Source organism: Trachurus japonicus, chromosome 5 (assembly GCF_045865225.1).
Source record: "Trachurus japonicus isolate A0001 chromosome 5, Traja_1.0".
Classification (NCBI taxonomy): domain Eukaryota; kingdom Metazoa; phylum Chordata; class Actinopteri; order Carangiformes; family Carangidae; genus Trachurus; species Trachurus japonicus.
In genome coordinates, this window is record NC_140911.1 from 4,068,134 (window position 1) to 4,093,943 (window position 25,810).

At 39.2% G+C, this 25,810-nt stretch overlaps 2 protein-coding genes across 2 annotated transcripts; both read right to left on the reverse strand.

Annotated features, from left to right (window-relative positions):
- Nucleotides 1–1,147: 1,147 nt before the first annotated feature.
- Nucleotides 1,148–10,976, reverse strand: ctsz (cathepsin Z). The gene is made up of 6 exons (XM_085775701.1): nt 10,747–10,976; nt 9,019–9,182; nt 7,242–7,421; nt 4,280–4,430; nt 2,759–2,921; nt 1,148–1,543 (listed from the first exon to the last, which is right to left on the reverse strand). Exons 1-6 carry the CDS (start codon nt 10,872–10,874, stop codon nt 1,418–1,420), a joined length of 912 nt encoding a protein of 303 aa, XP_085631827.1. The 5' UTR covers nt 10,875–10,976; the 3' UTR covers nt 1,148–1,417.
- Nucleotides 10,977–12,766: 1,790 nt separating this feature from the next.
- npepl1 (aminopeptidase like 1) lies at nt 12,767–25,810 on the reverse strand. The gene is made up of 12 exons (XM_085775702.1): nt 25,636–25,810; nt 23,570–23,755; nt 22,600–22,770; nt 22,047–22,136; nt 21,848–21,929; nt 21,262–21,404; nt 20,390–20,467; nt 20,174–20,274; nt 17,985–18,108; nt 17,706–17,882; nt 15,861–15,971; nt 12,767–13,786 (listed from the first exon to the last, which is right to left on the reverse strand). The coding sequence occupies exons 1-12, from the start codon at nt 25,783–25,785 to the stop codon at nt 13,628–13,630; spliced, it is 1,572 nt and encodes a 523-aa protein (XP_085631828.1). The 5' UTR covers nt 25,786–25,810; the 3' UTR covers nt 12,767–13,627.

Consider the following 25,810-nt stretch of genomic DNA (forward strand, 5'->3'; position numbering starts at 1 on the left):
TGAAAAGCAGTAGAAATGTTAAAAAGGTAGAAGAAACTGTTGATATACTACATGTGTAACAGTTGAAGAGTTTGAAGTAAAAAGACAGAGAAACGGGGTAGAAGAAAGAAGAAAAAGAGAGACAAAAGACAGAGAGAGGGGGTGACAGATAGAAAGAGGTAGATGGATAGAGATAGAGTGGGGCAGAAAAACGAAAGAAAGAAAAAGACAGAGAAAGGGTGTAGAACGAAAGAAAGAAAAGGAAAGAAAGAAGGACAGAGAAAGAAAAAAAGATGTAAAAAATACAGAGAAAGGGGGTAGAAAGAAAGAGGGGGATAGAAAGAAAGAAAGAGGGGTAGGAAGAAAGAAAGAAGACAGAAAGGGGTAGAAGAAAGAAGAAAAAGAGAGAAAAAAGACAGAGAGAGGGGGTGACAAAAAGAGGTAGATAGATAGAGTGGGGCAGAAAAAAGAAAGAAAAAGACAGAAAGGGGGTCGAAAGAAAGAAAAGGAAAGAAAGGGACAGAGAAAGAAAAAAAGACGTAAAAAATACAGAGAAAGGGGGTAGAGAGAAAGAGGGGGATAAGGTAGATAGATTGAAAGAAAGAAAGAAAGAAAGAAAACTGAAACTTGAGCGTCAGATGTTTCCTGAACAGAAAGTGTCAGTTACAAGAACTTGTTATGAACAGAATTTGCATCGAGTGTTGGTGATGAACAGATGAGACTTTGTGTTGAGAATCACTCTCATGTGTTTATTGGCAAAGTTTGAAACACAACAAGACATCAGTTTGTTTGTTTGTTTTTTGAAAATATTCAGATTTTTTGCAGATTGTTCGGCATGAAAATAAAAAAGATTCAAAAAACAAACAAAATATGCAAATAAGGCACAATTACAGTTTGATTTCTTTCTCTCTGAAGCTTTCGACTGTAGTGCAACAACGTCATCGTCATCGTCGTCGTCACGTTAACACCAGACGCTGAAAAAACATTCAGTGTTGGATCCGAGCAAAAAAAAAAAAATCATCATAACACTTTTATTCTTTGGCTGACTCAGTTTGCATTTGAGGGTTTTTGTGTGTGTGTGTGTAAGCGTGAATGAATGTGCTGAAGAGTTATTATTATTATTATTCTACCGTGGCTGTTTTAACATACAGCAAGTGGCTTCTTTGTCATTTTTCCCTGCAGAAACAGAAATCAGTGGCACTGTTCGGAGTTCGGTCTCGTGCAGAAAGACGAGACGTCGCCGCGATAAGAAAAAAAAAACAGGAAGTTTGCACTGATTCCAGCAGCTCGAGCGTCAGACTGAAATCTGACTCTGATTAAAAAGTGTAGAAAAAAAAAATACAGATAATTGCAGATTGAATTTCCATAAAGAAAAATCTGAACTTCCCTTTTTTTTCAAGCTTTCACATATAAAAACTCCTCCATCCCTGTCTGCCTCCTACATGTATCCCTTAGGGACGATGACGTCCCCGTACATGCAGTCCTCCTCCACTGCCAGGTTGTACTTGCTGCCGCTGCCGCCTTTGTAGGCGCTGGTGACGATCCGGAGCCAGCCCTTCTCTCCCTGAACACACAGGAGGAGGAACCAGTCAATCAACCAATCAATAAATCAATCAATCAATCAATCAATCAATCAATCAATCAATCAATCAATCAATCAATTAATTAATCAATTTATCAATCAAAAATCAAACAGTCTCTGCTAATCTGAAGGCGTCATCTCACTCATAAGGAAACTGGTTTTAATACATGTCAAGTTTTAAAGAACAAACTGAGAAAGAAAATATTTTAATAGTCAGAAGGAACTCTTTGATTTACTTAAAGGGATAGTTCAACATTTTGGCAAATTGGCCCATTGCCATAATCCTAGTATAGTCATAGCAGTAGGTTCGTTACCTTTAATTGTCGGTGCAAGCTATTTTTAGAACGGCGGAGCAGAGCCGTGAGCTGCTCAGAGCTACGCTACGGAAGCTCATGGGATTTCTTGGTTTCCCTCATCAAACTCATCAAATACACAATCCGACAACTCCACAACACTCTGGTGGACAAGTTGTGACCTGCACATTCACCACGCTAAGAGATAATAACACAACGTTACCAGACAGAGTTGTTTTAGAGGGAAATTCATGCAAAACCGCTGATGCACGTTGCCTTCAGGGACAGTTTTTCATCAAGCAGTCTCTGCATTTCCCTCTAAAACAACTCTGTCTGGTAACGTTGTGTTATTGTCTCATAACGTGGTGAATGTGCAGGTCACAACTTGTCCACCAGAGACAAAAATTTGTGTGTTTGATCAGGTTGACAGGAAGAAACCACTGAAAGTTAAATATCTCTAGATATTTAATAAAACTTTAGACTCTTTGAAGCCCTGTATTGATATTTAATCAATAGTTTCCATGGTGACTGATAAAATAGTGTTTCTGAATCTTTTAGCGACCATTTATTCTATTTATATCAAATTTCATGTCTTAATGTTTATCTGATCCTTCCTGTTCACACTTCTGACGCAGATGTTAATTCCTCTAAAAGTTTTCACTCTGATGTAGGATGTGATAAAAAAAAATTAACTGTATTTTTTTGTGTAGACCACGTGGTGTGTGTTTTTTAATACTATATATGAGTTTCATTTATGTAATAATAAACTTTTGGAAAGAAAAACCCTGCACCGTCTCCTAGTTTAGTGACATATTCTTGTAAACGATGTAAATGAGTTTTATAAAATCTCACAAACATCGTCTGTTATAAACTCTGCCTCTCTCCCTCAGTGACATGGACTCACCCACGGCTCCCCCCAGGAGTTGCGGACGACCCAGTACTCGACTCCGTCCTCCACGCCCCATCCTGCCACCGACACGATGTGGTTGATGAACGCTTCCTCCTGGTACTCGGAGTACAGACCGCCGGTGTAGGTGTCCAGCTTGTCTGTGGCCATGATCCCACAGCTGAGAAACGTAAAGAAATAAATATATACAGATTAAACATCAACAATATTGATAATTATATATGAATTTGTCAGGAAACTCAAACACATTCAAGTCAGAAATCACAGAACAGAAGTTGACTGACATGCACTCCCATCTACACTTCACACACACACATTCTCACTAACATGCACACTGCATAATCATGTTTGTCCCTTGACATGACGTGTGTATTGTGTTTATTGCGTTGTATTGTTATTGATGTGTTTATTGTATGATGTTTATTTTTGCTGGAGCCTCTTGGCCAGGTCAGATTCAGGTTTGGAAATGAGAATTTGTTCTCAAACATTTGACCTGGATAAATAAAAGGTTAAATTAAATAAATAAATAAAAGAATAAGTAAAGAAATAAACCCACAAAAATGGAAATAAAAAAAATAAGACAAAACCTTATTAATGATAAGAGAATAAGAGACGTACAGATGAAACATCTGGAAGTAAAGTGTGATGTCATCAAAGAGTTAAAGGGATAGGTCAACAAATTGGCCCATCGCCATAACCCCTATAGTCATAGCGGTAGGTTCGTTACCTTTAATTGTCGGTGCAAGCTATTTTTAGAACGGCGGAGCAGAGCCGTGAGCTGCTCAGAGCTACGCTACGGAGGCTCATGGGATTTCTTGGTTTCCCTCATCAAACTCATCAAATACACAATCCAACAACTCCACAACGCTCTGGTGGACAAGTTGTGACCTGCACATTCACCACGCTATGAGATAATAACGGAATGGAAAATGTTGAACTATCCCTTTAAAAGAGCCTGAAGGAGCAAAGTGAAGAAAGTTTTAAAGTTTCCTGCAGATTGTTGAATGCTGCAGGTGCAAAATAAGAAAAACTGGATTTTCCAAGTTTGTAAAAACCAGTCGACACCTGCAGAGCGATTAATAAACAGATAAAACTCAGCGCTGCTCTGGTTTATGTTTTCGTTTCCGGGGAAACACATGAAGTTTGATGATGTGGTAAAGTGTGTGTGTGAGTAAATGATTAATAAATATGTGTTTCCTGTCGTTCCTTTTCTTTTTCCTCCATCTAGTTTTTTCATTATTTGCTCTTCTTTGTGTGGAGATTCAAAGGCAGTTGTGCAAGATTTCTTTTCTTTTTTTTTCTCTTTTAATCTTTTGTTCCTGTCACGACTTCTCTGGACTTTCCAGATCAAACTGAAACTTTTCTATCGTCGCTCTAACTCGTGACTCGCTCCCTGTGGTTTATAATATCTGAGGTTGGCATCTCTGTGTGTGTGTGTGCAAGGGGGGGAAGTGTTTCCTCGCTGCGTGTTTGAGCCTGTACGTAGTTATAATGAGCTGCATGTTAATAAAAACCGACCTGATTGGTCCCTTGGCGTAGATCTCTGCCATCATCTTCTCTCTGCCGCTCACGGCTCCGTAGTCTCCGACCTTCCACAGCGTGTAGTTGGTCACGATGTTGCAGACGCCGAACGTGGTGCAGGTGCCGCACTCGTTGAAGGGTTTACACTCTGAGGAGAGAAGAGGAAGAAGAAGAAGATCTCAGATCAGACGGATAAGGTCTTTTATAAACCGCCGTTATCGGCTGCAACGGCGGTCACACAGTCAGGAGACTTCACCAGAGATCATTCATGTTTAAACAGGACTGAGGTTTAGTCCAAACCTCAGCAGCCTCAGTGTGAATCCAGATGGAAATGAGCTTTAGAGCCAAATCTGGCATATTTACATATTGTATGCTCATTAATATGCAGAGTCCCGTTACAAATAAACAAATAAATGAAATGAATCCAACTCACGGCTCTTTACCTCTCTTCTTCTCGCCTGATTTCCAGTCTATTTCATAATCTCTTTATAATAATAATAATAATAATAATAATAATAGAAATCCAAAAACAACCCACTCAACCCTCCAAAAGTCTAAACTGGTGTTGAATCCTCAAAACAAAAGTCCACATAGAAAATGTACAAAAAGTCCAGGATCGCATTCCAATTTAAAGTGTTTCCCGCCACATGACGATTAGGGAAAAACCTGATACACGCTGAAGAAGGGTTTTTCCCGAAACTTTTGTGTGGCAATAAATAATTCATAACAATAATAATAATAATAATCAATTCATTTATGTGTTTTTATCATTTTGCATGCTGAATGAACAATGTTGCACAGTGTGTATGTTGTATCTAAATGGCTGCAGCAACAAATGTCCCACCTGGTGCCACAGAGAAGTTGATCTGGTAACACTTTACTTGACATGTTGCTGCACATCACATTCACAAGATAGCCATTCTTGAATGTATGTATTTAAATGTTTAGTGTCTTATAAGCCCATGTGGGCTGGGCACAAAAGAAAATGTGCATGACACTTCAATAAAAAATAATAAATCAAATCATAAGACCTTTCATTAGGTGTTGGTAACGCATTCATAAGGCATGACTCAGCATTTATACATCAGGTTACTGTACATTGCTATGGACGCCTGGAAATACAAGAACAAAATACCCCCGTTCATATTTCATGAATAGTTTATGAATGTTACTTTGCATCTCACTTTACTGTCCAGGTGGTGAAGGATTCATGACGCTGGTGGAGGTGACGGGAACAAAGCAAACGATGCACAAATACTGCGTAAATGACTTTTTAATGAAGCCTTTGTAAGAGTTGGTTGGTTTTGTCCCAGTATTAGGCCGACACCTCCAGATGTGATAAAAGGACTTTGATGAAACATCTGAGGAACACAGATTGCATTCCTGACTGTTTTATGACGCCTTCATGAACCATTGCACTAGAATGACGAATAGGGGGATTCTGTTCTTTTACTTCCAGCTGCAATTACAGAGGGGGACTTTTATTTTGGAAAACAAAAAAAAAAAAATCCCAGTTTGTTATTCCATATCAACAATGTACTGTAACGCTGAGCCATTCCTTATGAATGAATTACTAATACACGATTACTTGTTTCACAATGAACCGCTGTATTAAACGCCACAATTAATTAATAGTTAAAGGTATAATATGTAGGAATTCCCCCCATCTATCGGTGCGGTTGCATATCTGAACGTATTCTTGATGTTGCATTCAGGTGAAATCGGGCAGACGTCAGACAGACAACAGACGCTGCATGTAACAGGATAAACAAGCGTCTATGTAAACAAGTGGTCCGCCAGCACGAGGCAAAACAATACAGGCCTGACAACATGTTGTCAAGGTGATGTGGTATTTGTCGAGTAAAATGACATCCGGTTGGTTTGCCGACGGCTGTCTGCCTGACTGCACCTGAATGCAACACCAGTGCCTCCGTCCTTCCTCACACTACACAGTGGTGACAGTTTTAAAGGGATAGTTCAACATTTTGGCAAATTGGCCCATTGCCATAATCCCTATAGTCATAGCAGTAGGTTCGTTACCTTTAATTGTCGGTGCAAGCTATTTTTAGAACGGCGGAGCAGAGCCGCGAGCTGCTCAGAGCTACGCTATGGAGGCTAAGGGAATTTCTTAGTTTTCCTCATCAAACTCATCAAATACACAATCCAACAACTCCAAAACGCTCTGGTGGACAAGTTGTGACCTGCACATTCACCACGCTATGAGATAATAACACAACGTTACCAGACAGAGTTGTTTTAGAGGTAAATTTCTGCAAAACTGCTGATGCGCGTTGCGTTCAGGGACAGTTTTTCAGCGAGCGGTCTCTGTATTTACCTCGAAAACGGCTCCATTTCGTAACATTCCATTATTATCTCATAGCGTGGTGAATGTGCAGGTCACAACTTTGGCGTTTTGGAGTTTTGGGATTTTGTATTTGATGAGTTTGATGAGGGAAACCAAGAAATCCCGTGAGCCTCCGTAGCGTAGCTCTGAGCAGCTCGCGGCTCTGCTCCGCCGTTCTAAAAATAGCTTGCACCGACAATTAAAGGTAACGAACCTACTGCTATGACTGTAGGGATTATGGCAATGGGCCAATTTGCCAAAATGTTGAACTATCCCTTTAAACTAAAAACTAAATAAACAGTTTTTACACCACAGCAGTGCAGCTCTCTACTGCTGAACCCTGTGAATTGTCCTGCTCTTTTCTTTACGGAGGCCAGCAGAGGACAAAAGAGCTGATTGTGATTCAAATGTGCCGACGCTGACTCAGCTGTCTGGGCCTTTTTCTGTTGTATTCTGTTGTGTTGTGTTGTGTTGTATTGTGTTGTGTTGTGTTGTGTTGTGTTGTGTTGTGTTGTGTTGTGTTGTGTTGTGTTGTGTTGTGTTGTGTTGTGTTGTGTTTAGTTTTGTTGTCTCAGCTGGTTGATCACTGACGATCGACCTCCTCCTCTGACTCACTCTGGTCTTTGGCCTGGTAGTTGTTGCAGGTCTCGTCTGGGATGCCGTGTTTGCTGGCGTATTCCCAGACGCCGTCGTGGTCGCCGCCGTGGCACGTGCCGGCGTCGGCGCAGTCGACGACGTGCTGGACGGAGAGGTAGGCCGACGGCCACGCCCCCTTCCTCTGGATGTTGATACGATCTGGAGAGAGACAGAGAGAGAGAGAAGAGAGGAGGAGGAGAACTCAGAAACAGAAACAGCTGACAGCCAGTTTCTCTCAGTGTAAAGAGGAAGTGGAAACGTTAAAATCTATATTAAAATACATGTGTGACCTGCAGCCACAGAACCACAACTTGAACTCCTAGAAGCTTCTTTACACTATGTGTTTTATGTATTTGTATGTATTTATATTTTGTGTGTCGTATCTATCTATCTATCTATCTATCTATCTATCTATCTATCTATCTATCTATCTATCTATCTATCTATCTATCTATCTATCTATCTATCATCATTTATTTGTCATTGCCATAAATAACAACGAAATTCCATTGGAGCATACAACCTTACATAGTGAAAAGTGCATAGTAGTATCTATCATCTACTGTATGTATGTATGTATGTATGTATCTATCTATCTATCTATCTATCTATCTATCTATCTATCGTTCTATCGTTCTATCGTTCTATCTATCTATCGTTCTATCTATCTATCTATCAAGACCGAAACGTAAACTTTACATTTACATTTTTTGAAAATGGTCAGAACTGTTAGATAAAATTGTTCGTTATATGTAAGTTCAATTTTGAGAATAGACTAATAAAGGTTGTGGGGTAACACACACTATTAAGCATTAGTTAAAGCAGATATCAGTGGCACGGCCGTTTCGGCTAATGCTGTGTTCAAGGCAGGCTTTTGAAACCGTAAGTTACAGCTTCAAGTCACAACTACGACTTGGTAGCGTTCCAGGTAACCCGTAGCTCGTGTTTTTACCGTCCTGTTGTCTGTGAAAGTTCCCTATAACGGCCACTCGTAACTTCCGACCCGTGAACTCGTACCAGATCGAACTGGTATGACTTCACAGGAAGGAAAAACACAAAGTACGAGTTTCCTTGAACGCACCATGAGTTAGCAGCCCCCGCCCTTGTCAGGCATCAATTGGTCCTCGTGCTACGTCACCACATTCACGCGCATCCCTTGGCTGCACACACAGCCCTTCATGCCGTTCTCTCCCCTCATTGGATAACACTTGTATCCCACAAGGAAAATTTTCTCCTCGGGTTACAGCAGAGCAGAGTGACGGAGAGACTCGTGTTTAGGCTGAAATACTTCATGTAAGTGATTGCTGACGGAAAATAGGACTATTTAGGACTTATATTAACAAAAACATTTCACTGATATCTGCTTTAAGCATTAATAAATACTGAATTCATCATTTATAACACATAAATACACATTTGTATGTAGTTTATAAACACAGTTAAAAATGTTTTACTCATCATTGATGAGCACTAACTGTATTTATAAACTACATACTAATGAGTATTCATGTGTTATAAATGAAGAGTTCAGTATTTATTAATGCTTAATAGTGTGTAATTATTATAAAGTGTTACCAGTTGTGGTGTAAAATACAATGTGTATGAGCTATTGTAGTTATTAGTTTGATGATTTCCCGTTATTGCTTTGAAACTGATGGACTTAAGTAAAAAAGATTTCTGTGGTCATTCATCGGTTTCTTTATATCGTTTGTTTATATTGCTCATAAGTTACTTAGTTAGTTAGTTAGTTAGTTACCAGCCATGGCGCTGGTGCTGCCGTGCGCCCAGCAGGAGCCACAGTACTGAGGGATGTGCTGGTTCCGGGTCGTGCTCATGTAGTTTGTGCCGTTGACGTTTCTCCAGTCCCACGACTTGGGCAGAGCAGAGACGTTCAGGTACTCGTGAGGCCGAGCGGTCGTCCTGCCAACAGACAGGTCCACAGGTGTGATAATGATTCAATTAGACTTTATTGTCAACGAAATTCACTGTGCCATGTCTGAATAAAAGAAGCAAACAAATACACAACACATGCTTGTACACAATCATTCAGTCATAATGTAAAAAAACATAAAAAGAGCATTTTGTGGACAGTGTTGCACAAATTCATTCATTTATTACATTTCACACCCAACACTGTCTATCTATAACATGTACAGCATAGTATTATGTATGTACTTTTTAATTCCCAAAGTGTTTTTCTATTTTATTCTTTACTCTTCACTGGTATCTTATCATATCAGTATTACATTTATGTCTTGGCCAGATTTATTGGAAAAGCGAAGACTCTGAGACAGAAAACATTACATCCTACTACACTGTACTTGCTATTAATTGTTTTGGTTATTTTGAAAAACTGCCTGTTAACGCACAAATAGTTGCATGAGTCTATTAACACATATTTACAGTATGAGCAGACTTGCACCTTTGAATGTCTGTATTTATATTGTCTAGTGTCTTGCACAGTGATCTGCATGACACTTAAACAAATCAATCAATATCTTTTTTTTTTTACAACTTGGTAATGAAAGAACAAAAAACATTAAAGTTGCTTCCTGTTATTATGAGAGATCAAATTTACAGGAAAGATTTGGTTCATTTTTTACAAACAAGTCTGAACTTCCTGTAAGAAAAAAAAACTGCGTGAGTTTCCTGGTTCATCGAAACTCTTTGTTGTGTGTGTGTTTGCTAAAAGGTCAAAAGCCACCAAAACCTTTTTATTTACGTTTTTAAAACCCAGTTTCTGTGTCAGTGGATTATCCAGTTCCACAAAAATTAGGCATTTTATCATTATCGTTTAAGCCAAAATGGTCAAAATGTAAAAGATGCTTTTCCACCGCTATGATTAACACAACATTAGATCCTTATGAAAACGTAAAATCAAAATTAACTTTAGTGCAAAGTTATAGAGAGCCATTATTTACACATATTAAATGAATAAGAAACGTGATAAAGTTGAGCCAAAGCGAATAACAAGAGAACAACTGTGGGAAATACATAGCCTACATAAAGTTGTTGTTTTTTCTGCTTCTTTATATGATTTCTTAACAGGCTAGTTATTAAAAACACGAGGTGTGTGTGTGTGTGTATGTGTTTTTTGCTGTGTGTTCTGCCTGGGGTGTTTGTAAAATCCCAGCTGTATTCCTGACACTTGAACGTGTCACTCGCTCTAGGCTACTGTAGCAGGAAACGTTCAGTGTCATAAACATGTGATAAACAACCCTCGTGATTCGTGTAAAAAAAAAAAAAGTGATTAAATAAACATTGAACTGTGATAAACCTGCACCGACCTGTCTGACCAGAGTTTTTACCACAGTTATGAAACTAAATCAATACATTTTCTGACTTTAAACACTTAGTTATTAATTTATCTCGGCTAATCTACTGTAACTCATCCAGGTGTCTGATGAGAAATGAGATAAGATAAGAGGAAGAAAAAGACAGAGAAAAGGAAAAAGAAAGCAGGTAATAAATCAGTGTGTCTTACTTCAGCCCTGAGCCGTTCCTCTTCGGGCTGCGGACGTAGCACGGCTGCTTGGGGTTGAAGAACACTCCGGCGGAGACGGCGGACAGCGCGGCCGACAGCAGCAGGAGGACGGCGGCTCTGCGGGACATTGTGGCCGGGAACAGGAGGCCTGAAGGCGGGGAGGACGAGAGAGCAGAGACCCGAGGGAGGAGAGGAGGAGACACGTCGGTGCTGAACCGCTAAACTGAGTTAACTGGTGATTGAACTTCTCCTGAGCAGCAGAAGAACCGGTACCTGTCTGTCCTGCGCTGCAGTCATGTGACCACGTAGACACGTGACGTGACGTCATGACGCCGACGTAGACCACAACAACAGGAAGTCACGAGGTGTTGTTTGGTTTCAGTTCCTCGAAGAACTGATAACTTGAAGAATAGTTATATTTATTTATTTATAAGAAGAGAAAAAAAGGATATATTTATCTATAAAGAGAGAAAAAAAAAATATTTATCGATAAAGAGAAAAAAAAGAAAATATTTATCGATAAAAAAGAGAAAAAAGAATGTATTTATCTATAAAGAGAGAAAAAAAGAATATATTTATCGATAAAGAGAAAAAAAAGAAAATATTTATCGATAAAAAAGAGAAAAAAGAATGTATTTATCTATAAAGAGAGAAAAAAAGAATATATTTATCGATAAAGAGAAAAAAAAGAAAATATTTATCGATAAAAAAGAGAAAAAGAATGTATTTATCTATAAAGAGAGAAAAAAAAGAATATATTTATCGATAAAGAGAGAAAAAAAAGAATATATTTATCGATAAAAAAGAGAAAAAAATAATATATTTATCGATAAAGAGAGAAAAAAAAACAATATATTTATCGATAAAAAAGAGAAAAAAAAGAATGTATTTATCTATAAAGAGAGAAAAAAAGAATATATTTATCAATAAAGAGAAAAAAAGAATATATTTATCTATAAAGAGAGAAAAAAAAGGATATATTTATCGATAAAAAGAGAAAAAAAGAATATATTTATCTATAAAGAGAGAAAAAAAGAATATATTTATCGATAAAAAGAGAAAAAATAATGTATTTATCTTTAAAGAGAGAAAAAAGAATATATTTATCTATAAAGAGAGAAAAAAAGAATATATTTATCCATAAAAAGAGAAAAAAAGAACACATTTATATTTAAAGAGAGAAAAAAGAATATATTTATCTTTAAAGAGAGAAAAAATAATATATTTATCTATAAAGAGAGAAAAAAAGAATATATTTATCCATAAAAAGAGAAAAAAAGAACACATTTATCTATAAAGAGAGAAAAAAGAATATAATTATCTATAAAAAGAGAAAAAAAAGAATATAATTATCTATAAAAAGAGAAAAAAAGAATATATTTATCTTTAAAGAGAGAAAAAAAGAATATCTTAAAGAAAGAAAAAAAAGAATATACTGTATTTATAATGATGGTAGTGGGAACTGGGCAGGGCTCCAGACTAACACTGTCCCGTCATCCCAGTAACGTAAAAATATGTATTTGGGACGATAATCAATATACCCCTGGGACGAAACGTTTTTTCGAAACATCCAAATACCTCCATAGTGCTCGTCTGTAATGTCCCTCTTATATTGAAGCCCCGACATGAGAAATTGTTCCGCACTGACACAGGAAGAGCAGTGAACTGAGACACTGGGAGCTTCCGCTACAAACAAGCTTAAAACATAGACTTATTTAATTGTTTTCGGAACAATTTCTCCTGTTGGGGCTTCAATACAAGAGGGACATTACAGACGAGCACTATGGAGGTATTTGGATGTTTTTTGGACGAAGAAAAGTGGTGTCCATTGACAACCATTATATGGACAAATACTGCAGCGCGGAGCCCCGCTGTAACTCAGAGAAGGCACGGAGGACTGTGAGAAACTTCTCACAGCTCTTAGTTGACATGAGGGTGAGTAGATGGGGTGAAATTTGAATTTTGGGTGAACTATCCCTTTAAGAGTTTTGTTGCATTTTATTTTAAATGACGACAGAGGTCAGATGGCACTGCCTTTATTGAAGGAGAACATGATTGTCACAAGGGTGGAAAAACATCAATTGCGCCAGAATCTGTTCAATACTTACAGTTTGACATCTTGTGTGTGTTTTTGTGTGTGTTTATTCTGTGCTGACAAACATGTAGTGGTGTTCGTCGTCATGACTACATTTTAACACTACTGTGAATCTGCAGTGAGCACCGGTCCTCAGTTTGGTCCAGAGATCACATACATGGCCCAACTTCTCACAGGAGGATGAATACAAACAAAGTGCAGTGGTTACCAAAAGAAAAAGAAATGCTTAGCTTTATGATTCAGATCCAGTATTTATCACAATGTGTTACACAACATGTTTGATTTGCATAAATTTAACACACAACAAGGATTTAGGAGGCGGATACTTCAAAAAATAAACAAGGTTAATGTTTCAGGAGGTGAACTACAAAGACTCACTGCTGAGTGAAAGAATAAAAACTAATCGGCCAGTTGTGAATCAGTCGTGGAAAGAAAAGAAACCACCTGCTTTTGTCTTTTTCTTCTAGATTTTATGATTTCTGAGGTGATCGGTGCATAAAACACCAAAGACAGGAGGCGAAGGACAAATGAGGGCCAGTGTTTTATCATCTTCATACACACATAACACGCCTGCTTTAATAACAATAATAATATTGATTATCCGTTTTTATTCAGCGTGTGACATCTCATCAATCAAACACAGGAAGTCGAATCACAGCTTTAAACGTTTTATCTCTAACTTGACGAGCACTTTGCTTCAACAGTTTGGGTGCGTGTGTGTGTGTGTGTGTGTGTGTGTGTGTGTGTGTGTGTGTCGGCAGCGGAGCAGTCGGGGAGTAATCCTCTCTACACCAGTCTTCGTCTTTTGCAGTCGCGCTCCATCTGGTCTTCAGACGCGTTCTTGGCGGCGCCCAGAGGAGACACTTGGTTCAACATGGAGTCATCCGACGCCTGACCGAACAGAGCCATGAGCATGGCCACGCCGAAGCCGGTGGCTCGCTCCCCCTGCACGGATTAGAGCAAATAAGAAACAGAAAACACAAGGCTCAGATCACAGTATCACAGCGTCAGGGCTGGAAATCGACCCTGGAATTAACTAAGTGAGTAATCTTAGCTCTCTCTCTCTTTTTTTACTTTCTCTTTTATTCTAAATATGTTTTAAATTGAGTTCTTATTATTCCTTGTATTGTTTTTATTTATCATAGTGTCTGTGATTAACTATATTGTATTTAGTTGTATTTTTTACAAGTGTACAGCACTTTGGTCGGCTGAGGTTGTTTTTAAATGTGCTTCATAATAAACTGTGACTTGACTGAAACCTGAAGCCGTGTTTGTTCTTAAAACCCAATGATCTTCATCAGTGTAACTGCAGTGAAGTTGTTTTTTTGTTTTGTTTTTATGAGCTGCATCACAAGACGGGACAGAGCAGCAGGTTTTTTTTTATTATTATTTCTTGAAGGTGTAATCCCGACTCTGCAGCTGTGTCCTCATAAAAATGTGTTGAAATTACAGACGCATCTCAATAAAGTAGAATAATGGAGGTCAGCAGTCTGAACCAGAAGACCATTTAAAGGGAAACTATTATGCTCATTTCAGGGGCTTTTAATGTGATATTGGACCCCAATAGGCCTCTATTGAAAGTTTCTATTTAATAATGTGCTCAGGAAACCTCTGAAGTTGTTTGGAGTTAATCAGCTGATTTTTTCTGATCTACTGAATTTGGGGTTTTCATTAAATATAAGCCATAATCAACATTAGATTGTGTGTAATGATGAATCTATATAATACATGTGTTTCACTATTTGAATTGAACCACTATTGAAATAAATTAAGCAGTCAGCCTTATTACAGATAAAACTGTTTCTAGTGGAAATCAACAGTTTAGTCCAACTCCACATGCAGTTTATTTTCAAGGACTCAAAAGCCTTAACACAACTGTCCAACAATAACATGCACACGTTGCACATGTCACATGTTAGAGATGAGAAACTCATCAGTCGTAACATGTTTAATAAAGGTCTAAAATTTAGTGCTGACTGCAGAGTTCACTGTTGTTCCTGTTCATCAGCAAAGGGAACAAGTCAACATCATCATCTCATTCGTTTTCTCTGTTGAGATTAATGAGTAAATCTTTTGTCCTGCACCTTTAACCTTCACTCATCTCAGCTGTCCTCACACAGCCAGAACATTTTTTTATAAACTCAGTTAAAGCTGTAACAAACCTGTTACAGGCTTCAACAGAACAACAGAATCTGCTGATCTGAGCTTCTTCCTCCAGGAAACTGAGTCACTGGTTTCAGATCAGACCAACCCAGTTTAGAAATAAAAAATAACTGAGGAGGATTTTCTACAGTTGCAGCTGAATAATTGTTAAAAGACATTTACGGTACATTCAGAGATGAACAAATGTGGATTATCAGATATATCTACAGTATGTGCACATGGTCTGAACTAGTTTCATTTCTGAGGCTGAAGTCTGATTTGTAATAAAACTTCAGTAAAGTGTTTTTTGTCGAGCCAACATCTGCATTCGTCCAATAAACTGCCACTTGGAGCAGGTTACCCTCATCACCTGATCTGCTCCAGGACAAAGATCACGAGTAGAGATGTCACAATTACTTGTTTTCACAATTAACCGCGGTATTAAACGGCACAATTAACTGATCGCAAAGATTCCTAAATACCGTCACTTTCCAAAGAAAGATTATGTATGAACTGTATCGGCAGATGTGGCACCAAAGTAAAGGTAAATGCACAGATACCGGTCCATTTACCTAACGTAGCATTGAATTGGTAGGAATTTACGTAAATGCTAGAGTGTCATTTGTAATAAATAGATTAAAATTAACTTAAACATTTGGAATCAATGACAATTAATTACTTGAATATTTCAAACACTTCCCCTGGAGGATTAATAATTGGTCATATTTTAATAGATATTTAAAATATTTTATAATTAGTAATGTATATTTTAACTATATTTGATTTTACACATTAATAGTGTTTAGTGACATCCCTAATCATGAGTGTAAACTAAAGTGTCTGTGAGCTCGTTCCTCGTCAGACTACAGTTACTCACGGCGTGGACGGGAGAGGCGATGTCCACGTGGACCCAGACTCCGGGCCAGTCGAAGCCCAGGTGGGAGCCGATGAAGAGGCCGGCGCAGGAGCTCTGGGCGTTCTCTCTGTCCTGTCACCACATCAGAGAGACAAGACAAGACAAAACGTTTAGGGAATAAAATTATAAAATATATGATTCTACTATAAATACTGTGTTGATGATCAGTGACTAAGCAAAGACACTTCACCACGGAGAAGATGCATCAGCTGAAGCTAAAAAGAGAGATTAGTAACTACGGATGGAAACTAGAGGTCGTGCTAAATCCTCTAAATGTGTATTTACGACAATCCTGTGTTGTAGGTTCATTAATATCCACAGTCCCATTCAAATAAACAAATTAAATACCTGATACAGACACCCAGGAAATAACCTTTAAATAACTATAAACTATACAAACAATAACATCAGTGACGACACTATTTAAAGTGTCTGATTCTTTTTGATAATGCAGTAACTGTCTTGTTATTCACTCTCCTTTTTTATTATTTTTTTTACAGCTACGTTACTTTAACGGTGGATAATGAGACGGTTTGGGAGGATTTCATCACTCATCAGTGTTTTTTTTATTTTCTATTATTTTATTTTATTCTTATTTCTTATTCATTTTCTCGTTCATATCATTGTTGCATCTTATATATTTATCGTATAAACTGATATTTCTGTGACTTTCTTTTTCCTATTTGTAAGCATGGATATTACTAAAGCTGGGGACACACGATACACGATTTTCACAGTCATTGCCGATTTAGAAAAGACTCACACTGACTGGCTTCAGAAGATTTTTATGGTGACTGGGGATCACACACTTAACGACTTCGCCAGATGAGGGAGCACAGACGACACGATTTGTCAAACCAACTGAAGACACCTGAACGCACCAAACTTTCGCAATAAACTCCCACGGGAGTGACAGTTTAAGAGTGTACTGTGTAATTTCCACAGATGCAGTTAGTTGAGTTAACTTGTGACTCACTTCATTAGCGGAAGTGATTCCCCGCATGAATGCAGTTGCTAGGCAACCATGTCAATGGACGACATACATACAGCTCGCTGCTGCTGCTGCTGTTTGCGGAGCTATCTGCTGTGAGAAATCCATTAAAAAGAAAAAAACGGGTCTGGATCAAGTTGCGGAGGAGTCAACGTTGAGTTCAGACGCCGTTTCATTTATCCCACCTCCTCTTTTTCATTGGCTGTGGGCGACGTGTTTGTAGTGGGGTCTGTAACCAGTACACACTACCCGACTGCGTCCAGAATTGGCTAAAAAAAATCAAACATGTTTGAATTGTTGCAACTGAAGTCGGGCGCATCTGTTTGGCCACTAACAGATTTCTGCGCCGACTCGCCAGGCCGACTGTCCCCAACTAGTGCCGACCGGTGCAGACTAGACCCGACTGTGAATTGTGAGTAAAATCGGGCAAAAAGTCGTGTAGTGTGTCCCCAGTTTAAGATGATTACTAAATTGAGATTTGGCTGTCTGTGGATTAATAATAATAATAAGACTTTATTAAGGACACAATCAGAGGTCCATAGGGACTAAAAATACATAAAAGACAGACAATAATACATAAAAGACAGACAATAATAAATAGCCGACTACAGTTCTGTGCTGAGGTCTAATAAAACCAAACACACTGTGCAGGTGATATCACAGGTGCAGGTTTATCAGGTTCATCAAAGCCTTCATCGTGTATTTACTGATTCTTTAAAACGCTGTCACGTCAGATTTTCTTGTTGAAAAGTGGCAGTTTTCACAGATCTGTACGGTATTTTATTTATTGTTTTTTTGTTTTTTAAATGACTTACTGCCACAGAGTTCTTCATGTCGGCCATGGCGGAGGTGAACTCGCTGAAGTGCAGCTCGGGGCAGTAAACCAGAGGATGAGCCAGATCTCCGCTGCTGCGGCCGGCGCGGACGCAGGCGACCTCCCACTGCTCGCTGTTGGTCATCACGGCGGCGTGGAACTTCCCCGTGGAGATGCCCTGTAACCACGGCAACAACACAACACAGAGTTCCCATCAGGCTCATGACGTCTAAAACAAACGTCCTTTTTAAAAGCCGTAACAACAGCAACAGTCTGTCACCTGAGCGCCCGTCAGAGTGGCCATGTCCAGGATGATGTCAGCTGACAGGTCTTTGCTGGCGTACACGACGCCGTCCGCCAGAACCAGCCGGCCCTCTGCATCCGTGTTGTTGATCTCCACCGTCCTGCATCACACACACACACACACACACACACACACACACACACACACACACACACACACACACACAAACACACACAGATCAGAACAGAAGTTTTACACAACAGTCCATCTGCATTCCTGCTGATTTGCACCACGACAAAACAAATTTAGCCAACAATGCCCCCAAAAACCATGCTCCTTATGTTTTCAAAACAAATATATATTTGTATTTGTACATTATTATCATATGACATTAAACTATAATTTTATTTTCATTAAAGGGACAACGAGGAGTTTTGGAAAAGCGAAGCGTTTTAACACTACATTTATGAGCCTCCGCGCACCGTGAAATTCTTTGACCAGCGCAAGACGGACTCATGTTTTCATTCATCAAGAATTAAAGTCAGAGGTTGGAAGACGATCACATACCGTCGTAGTTCCCACCATAAACGGCGATTCGGCGGCGTTATTCTCATGACTCGCCACAAAACCGAAAGTAAAGAAACGCTGGTCGGCTCGCCCAGCATTTCCACCATTAATTAAAATAACAAAATAACGATAGAGACAAAACAATATATTTATCGAAAATGGGCCCATTAACAAGTGTGGGTAGCGGAGATTCATCCACATTAACCTGAGACTTTTTTATAACCAAATAGAAACTCCTCGTTGTCCCTTTAATTTACCGCTGCGTCTCATTATTCTCCTGAAGTCGGCTTAATGTAATGTAAATCAACGAGATTGCGCTGGTATAATCAGAACAGACATGTCCTGTGGTTTTCAGCTTCCTTTTGTGTTTAGTACAGGGGGACAACAGCCTACTAGTATTATTCTCATTCTCAAAGAAGGCTAAAAATGTTAGAATCAAATTTAAAAACTGGTTGAATTATAGAAAATCAGAGTAATATTAAAGCTCCAGTTGGTAAGTTGATGAAAGTGAAAGTAAATTCCGCAACTTGGTCAGAAATTTCAAGACAATACTTCGTCAGGTCTCTTTATGAACCTCTGCCAAGCACCCCACACACACAGACATACACACGTGTAGGCGCACGCACACAAAGTAGCCATAAACGCACCCACAAAAGACGTACCGTATCCATAGCAACCGGAGACTCCAAAACGATCTCACATCTCTCTCACCAACACACTCTTCTTGTGTGTGTCTGCGTGTGTGGAGTGGGGGGGGGGGGGGAGGTATGACAGAGGTGAAAAGAGGGAGCTGACGGTGTATTGTCTTAAAATTTCCGACCAAGTCACAGACTTTACTTTCACTTTCGTCAGTTTACTACGACGTGTAGGAACGGCGATTGGCTGCTCCTCCTGCTCCCTCTACCTGATTGGTGGAGAATCGTCGGGCGCGGTGGATTTTGGCAAATACGATTACAGGCTGTAGGTGGAGCCAGAGGAGTTGGATTTTGTCCCAAATTACTCATTTAATGTCTGACCATCAGAATATAGTGTCAGTTCCAGCAAATATGACTGAATAATTGTTACCAACTGAAGCTTTAAGCAACCATAACTAATTATTTATATCTAGTGGTTTATACTGAAGGGTGAAGGCGCTGCCACAGTCGTTTTTGCTTTTGAATAAAGCCTGAATCGTTTGCTTACAGCCGTCTCCCGCTTTCTGTTTTATTTGGGTTTGCAGACGGACTTTCACCTGCAAATTTGCAGAAGTATTTTGTTTTAGTTTCACAAGACGTCGTCAGTCATAGAAGGAAATTAAATTTCAAATATCAAATGGCGAGGACCAAGTTAAAACAAATGTGTATTTTTGTGGTGGATGCTGAGCTTTGGAATTCGTTAGAAAAGTTGTTCAAATGTTTTTCAGTTTAAGAGGGTTTATGAGAAAAAGGTGGTGAATTTATATAGAAACATGTTGTGATGGAAGGTTTTCTATTGGTTGTGGATTTTATTTTTTATTTTTCTTTGTTTATTGTCGGTTGTAAACTGGCATTTCATCTGATGGAAGTGTTCTTTTGTTTTTAGAAAGGAGCAGGTTTTAGCTATACGTTTTCTTCTTCTTGCTCCATTCTAATAATAAATGAAATGAAATAAAATAAAAACCACATGAGGTTCAGTCTCACTTTCCAGAGTAGAGAGTGTGGATGTCGTCGGGTCGTGTGGCCGAGGGTCCGACCGCGTTCTCTGCCAGGCAGAAAACAGCGTGGAGGTTGTCCTTAAAGCCCTGAACGACACAAAGAGGAGAAAGGAGTCTGAGTAAATAATGAAACAATAAAAGCTGCAGAGCGACAGAGGTTAGATTCAGAGCTGCTGAGGGATAATCCACGAGGTCACCTCACCTGTTTAATGGTGGCTCTGAAAGCTCCCAGAATAGCTGCAGCTCCACCACAGTCTCTCTTCATCCCCGGCATTGTAGTCTACACAACAAACACAAAAACAAAAACATGTGATGAAGCAGCTTCGTCTGATTCTCATTTTGTTTTACACCTCTACTCTACATGCATCTGAGCACAACAAGTATAAATCTGCAGAAGAGCTCCACAGAGTTGGTTTGTGAAGCTTCCACCTGCAGAACAAACAAACACTCACCTTTACACATGACACAATAAAAAATAAAAAATAAAAAAACTGGTGCATGCAGCTGGAACTACATGTAAAAAGGGATTAAACTGAGAAGCGGCTTAAAGCTCAGAGCGACAGGTCAGTCAGAGACCCGTTTTCGAGGTAAATTCAGAGACTCCTAGATGAAAAACTGTCCCTGAAGGCAACGTGCATCAGCGGTTTTGCATGAATTTCCCTCTAAAACAACTCTGTCTGGTAACGTTGTGTTATTATCTCATAGCGTGGTGAATGTGCAGGTCACAACTTGTCCACCAGAGCGTTGTGGAGTTGTTGGATTGTGTATTTGATGAGTTTGATGAGGGAAACCAAGAAATCCCATGAGCCTCCGTAGCGTAGCTCTGAGCAGCTCACGGCTCTGCTCCGCCGCTCTAAAAATAGCTTGCACCGACAATTAAAGGTAACGAACCGACTGCTAAGACTATAGGGATTATGGGAATGGGCCAATTTGACAAAATGTTGAACTATCCCTTTAAAGCTCTGGAGGATGGACGGCAGACGAGTGAGAATATTTTTGTCTTTCTTGGACTCACTGGATGACGATGACACATACGTTCATGTTTTAACTTTCCCTGAAGAAAAGTCAGAGTACCTTTCCCTTGATGCTGAGTCCGCCGGTGTCGTACACGATGCCCTTGCCCACCCAGGCGATAGTCTGGGTCGCACCGTCGGGTGTGTGGCTCAGGACGGCTAAAGCAGGAGGATGCTCCGCTGCTTTTCCAACTCCATAGATACCTGAGGAAGAAACATTAAAATAAAATACTTAATAATCCTGATTCCCAGTTCTCAGGATGAGGATTTCAGACTGTACATGCTTTACACAGAGAGATTTAGGTAAAATGACACAAGTTACAGTAAATTAAGAGACTGCAGACTGCATTAATGTGATGAAAATAAAGTTGTGGATCATTATATTTGTACATTTTTCTTTGCAAAAAAATAATTCCAAGTATAAACACGTGTTGTGTAAATATATCTTACTGGGAAACGTGCTGTGTTTTGTTTATTTCCTTAGAAAACAAGCATTACTTTCAGTAACTTTTCATAATTTCTCAACTGAAGAGTAAAATAGAAACCGTCTAGGAACTAACTTTGATGAACTATCTTCTATTCCCTCTAAAGCAACTGTTTTTGTTTAGTTTTCTGTTTTAATTCCAACAACAGAAATGTGTGCAGACCTCCAAAGCCTCTTTGTTTCAGTTCCTCTCCTCGGATGATGACAGGAGTGATTCCGAGTTCAGTTCCCACAGCCTTGATCTCCTACAAACAGGAATTAAATGTGTGTAACAGGTATTTATTATTATTATTATTATTATTATTATTATTATTATTACTACTACAGCGGCTGCATGTCCTGTAGTGATCTATTCCACTTACGTCTAAGAAGTGATCCGTGTTCATCTCGTTGCACGGTGTGTCCACGATACGAGCTGCCAGACGCACGCCATCAGCAGCGTTAGACAGACACTGAACACAGGAAGAAAAGAATGGCAGAGGGTTGTGGATCTGATCTGTTTTGTTCAGTTAATCAATCAGTAATCAATCAATCTTTATTTGTAGAGCACTTTTCATACAGGAAGCAGCTCAATGTGCTTTACATGATAAAAAATAGTAAAAACAGGAGTTAAAAACACTGAGGAAACGCCATCTACACTGACAATTTGTACTTTGCAGTGGGGAAAAAGCCAGAGAGGATAAAAACTAACATATAATAGGTAAATATATATGTATATGTAAAAATATATATGTGTAATATATAAATAATTTAAAAGAATAAAAATAGAGATACCGCATAAAATCAAAGTTTAGCTTCACTAAAACAATATGAACAATGTGCAAGAACTCTTTACTTTAACGCCAGATTAAAAAGGTTAAGTCTTTATTCTGCTTGTTGTGTACAACTGAATTTAAATCAAACTGGGCTCAGTACCTCCAGTTCTGCGGCGTCCAGACCGTTGCTGTCCTGGCCGACGATCACAAACTCCACGGTGACGTGTTTCTTCTCGGCACGGCGCAGCGACGTGGAGCGGCGGGAGAAGATGGGGAACGCCCTGGAGATGGCACAGGAGGAGGCAAACACATCCGAGCGCTCACACACCATCTGCAGAGAGAGAGAGGGAGTTAACACACACATCACATCAGTAACAACACAGACTATCGTCTTCCAGGACCTTTCCAGTTGTTACAGACTGACAGACATTAGTCATCACACCAAACGCATAAAACACACCAAATACTAACACGTCTCCCCTCTAGCGTTAAGACGGCACAGGCATTGGCTTTTATTTATCTATAAAAGCTTTAATTGGAAAAATGACAGATAGATTATTAGAGCCATATTTGCATATTTTGTTTGATCATTATTATCATTAATATTATTGCACATAGCTGCTAAGATGAGGTTCATAATTGAATTTTGCACATTGCATATTGAGTTGCCTTGGTATGAAATGCGCTATATAAATAAAGATGCCTTGCCTTAATTTGACTGTTTGATTATTCTATATTCATTGTCGATAGACTGATAGATAGAACAATAGATAGAACGATAGATGGATGGATGATGGATGGATGGATGGATGGATAGAACGATAGAACGATAGATAGATAGATAGATAGATAGATAGATAGAACGATAGATAGATAGATAGATAGAACGATAGAACGATAGAACGATAGATAGATAGATAGATAGAACGATAGAACGATAGAACGATAGAACGATAGATAGAACGATAGATAGAACGATAGATAGAACGATAGATAGATAGATAGATAGAACGATAGATAGAACGATAGAACGATAGATAGATAGAACGATAGATAGATAGAACGATAGATAGATAGAATGATAGATAGAACGATAGACTGACAGACATGCGGCTGCTGCTGCTACTGACCAGGATGCAGCGGTTGTTGCCCCCGGGCAGACAGGAGCGCACCAGACGGGACAGGAAGTGAGCAGAAGACGGGCTGTTGTGGCGGCTGACGCGGGACGGCAGCGCCGCCACCGTGGCCTGGTTGAGGTACAGGGGGCAGTTGTCGGTCGGGTTCGGGTTCAGAGCGCCCAGAGCCGCCTGCCAGGTCTGAGGAGGCAACACACACACACACACACACACACACACACACACACACACACACACACACACACACACACACACACACACACACACACACACACACACACACACACACACACACACACACGTCAGGTTCATCATAAAGACACGACAGATTCACACTGACAACACCAACACTGGCTGCTACCGTTGGTTTTAGATTTTAGATTTACTTTGCACAGTTAAAAATACACAATATAGTAAAAAGGAACAATTTGGTGGAAAAGATGAAAACTCAAAGAGCTAATTAGACGCCTCCACCTACAGTTGACAATCAGATATCATGTCTTACAAAAAACAGTCATATTCAGCAGTGGTAGTAATGATCATATCAGTCTAATGATTGTCAGAGACACTGAGCAGCTCTGTTCATGTTCATGAACTTGCCTTGACCTCACAGACTTAGACTCTGTGTTAAGTGTCTCCTTATCACCGTTACACAACCTCCTCTCAGGACTTTGCACGACAAGACACAAGAGACAACACTGAGTCTACTTTTAGGTTTTCAATTTGATAACCCCTTGTATTTATTTTAATGAAATTTAGAAATTGCGTATTTTATTCTGCTACTTTTTCCACTGTGTGTCTTTTATTATTGTTTTGCAAATGTCTGTTTCTTGTCTTATGTGTTATTGCAGGTATTTTGGCTGCATTTGAATAAAGATTTACTACTACTACTACTACTACTACTACTACTACTACTACTACTACAGAAGCTCCTTAAGGAAAACGTGAGAGCACCAGGAGAGTATTATTTTAGTCTCTAACACACACACACACACGTAAACACCAGGAGAGACATGATCTCAGGCTCCAAACTTCTCCTCCCTGCTCTCATGAGTCAACACTGTGTTTACACATGACCAGCTGCTGCATTGTCACACAATTTTAAATTAAACCTTCACTGTTTCAGGAGAAATTCAATCTAATCCAGCTTTACTTATTGAGCAGTGACCAAAGTGCTGCACAGAATAATAGCCTAATTAAAAAGCATCAGAAATAAAAGACAGAGCTAATCGTTCACATAAGGCATAAAATTACATATAAAAACAAATAAAACAAATTAAAAGACATAGGGCTGCAATTAACGATTATTTTCATTATCGATTAATCTGTCGATTATTTAAACAATTAATCGATTAGTTGTTTGGTCAATAAAATGTTGAAAAATATCAATCAGTGTTTCCCAAACCACCATCCTCAAATGTCTATATTCAGTTTATTGTCATAAAGGAACAAAGAAACCAGAAATATTCACATTTAAGAAGCTGGAATCTGAGAATTTTGACTTTTTTGTCTTCAAAAACTACTGAAATTGATTATTCGATTGTCAAAATAGTTGACGATTCATTTAATAATTGTTGCAGCTCTAAAGACATAACATAGGTTAAAAATTAAATAAAAACGATTTTTAAAAAATGACTCAAAGTTCCTAGTGTGATCTAACTAAATAATAAACTGCTGAATGAAGCAAAGAATCAAAACCTAGACTATGTAAAGCCATGTGCTATTCTATAAAATATGTGTTTTATTTATTTAATGTGGGTCATTGCTGGAGCTGTAACCTGATGACGGATGTGACTGATCTCTGACAAGAAAGAAAGGACCGTTAGCATCTCCATTACAATATTAACTGTTCGTATTCTATATAAAACATAATTATTCAGACACCACGTTGAAGTTAGTAGCTGCAGCTACTGAAGATTAGTTATTAAAGCTCGGTTGTTGTTTAATTAACGAGCAGCAGCGTTATAGTCTGTCTAAACCCGGTGGTAGCCGGAGCTAGCTTTAGCATCAGCCGTTGAAGCTCTGTGTGTGTGTTTTAATCGTGTTTCGACTGTCTGTACCTCTTTGGTGACGACCGGCTGCAGCTTCCCCTTGAGCTGGCTCCAGCTGGCCGCCTGCAGGTTGTTGAGCTGGCCCAGGATCAGCACCGGCCGGCTCTGGGGCTCCGAGTCTCCGGCGGAAGACTTGAACTCCAGAACCACGTTCGCCATCTTTTTACTGACTCGCTGAACAGAC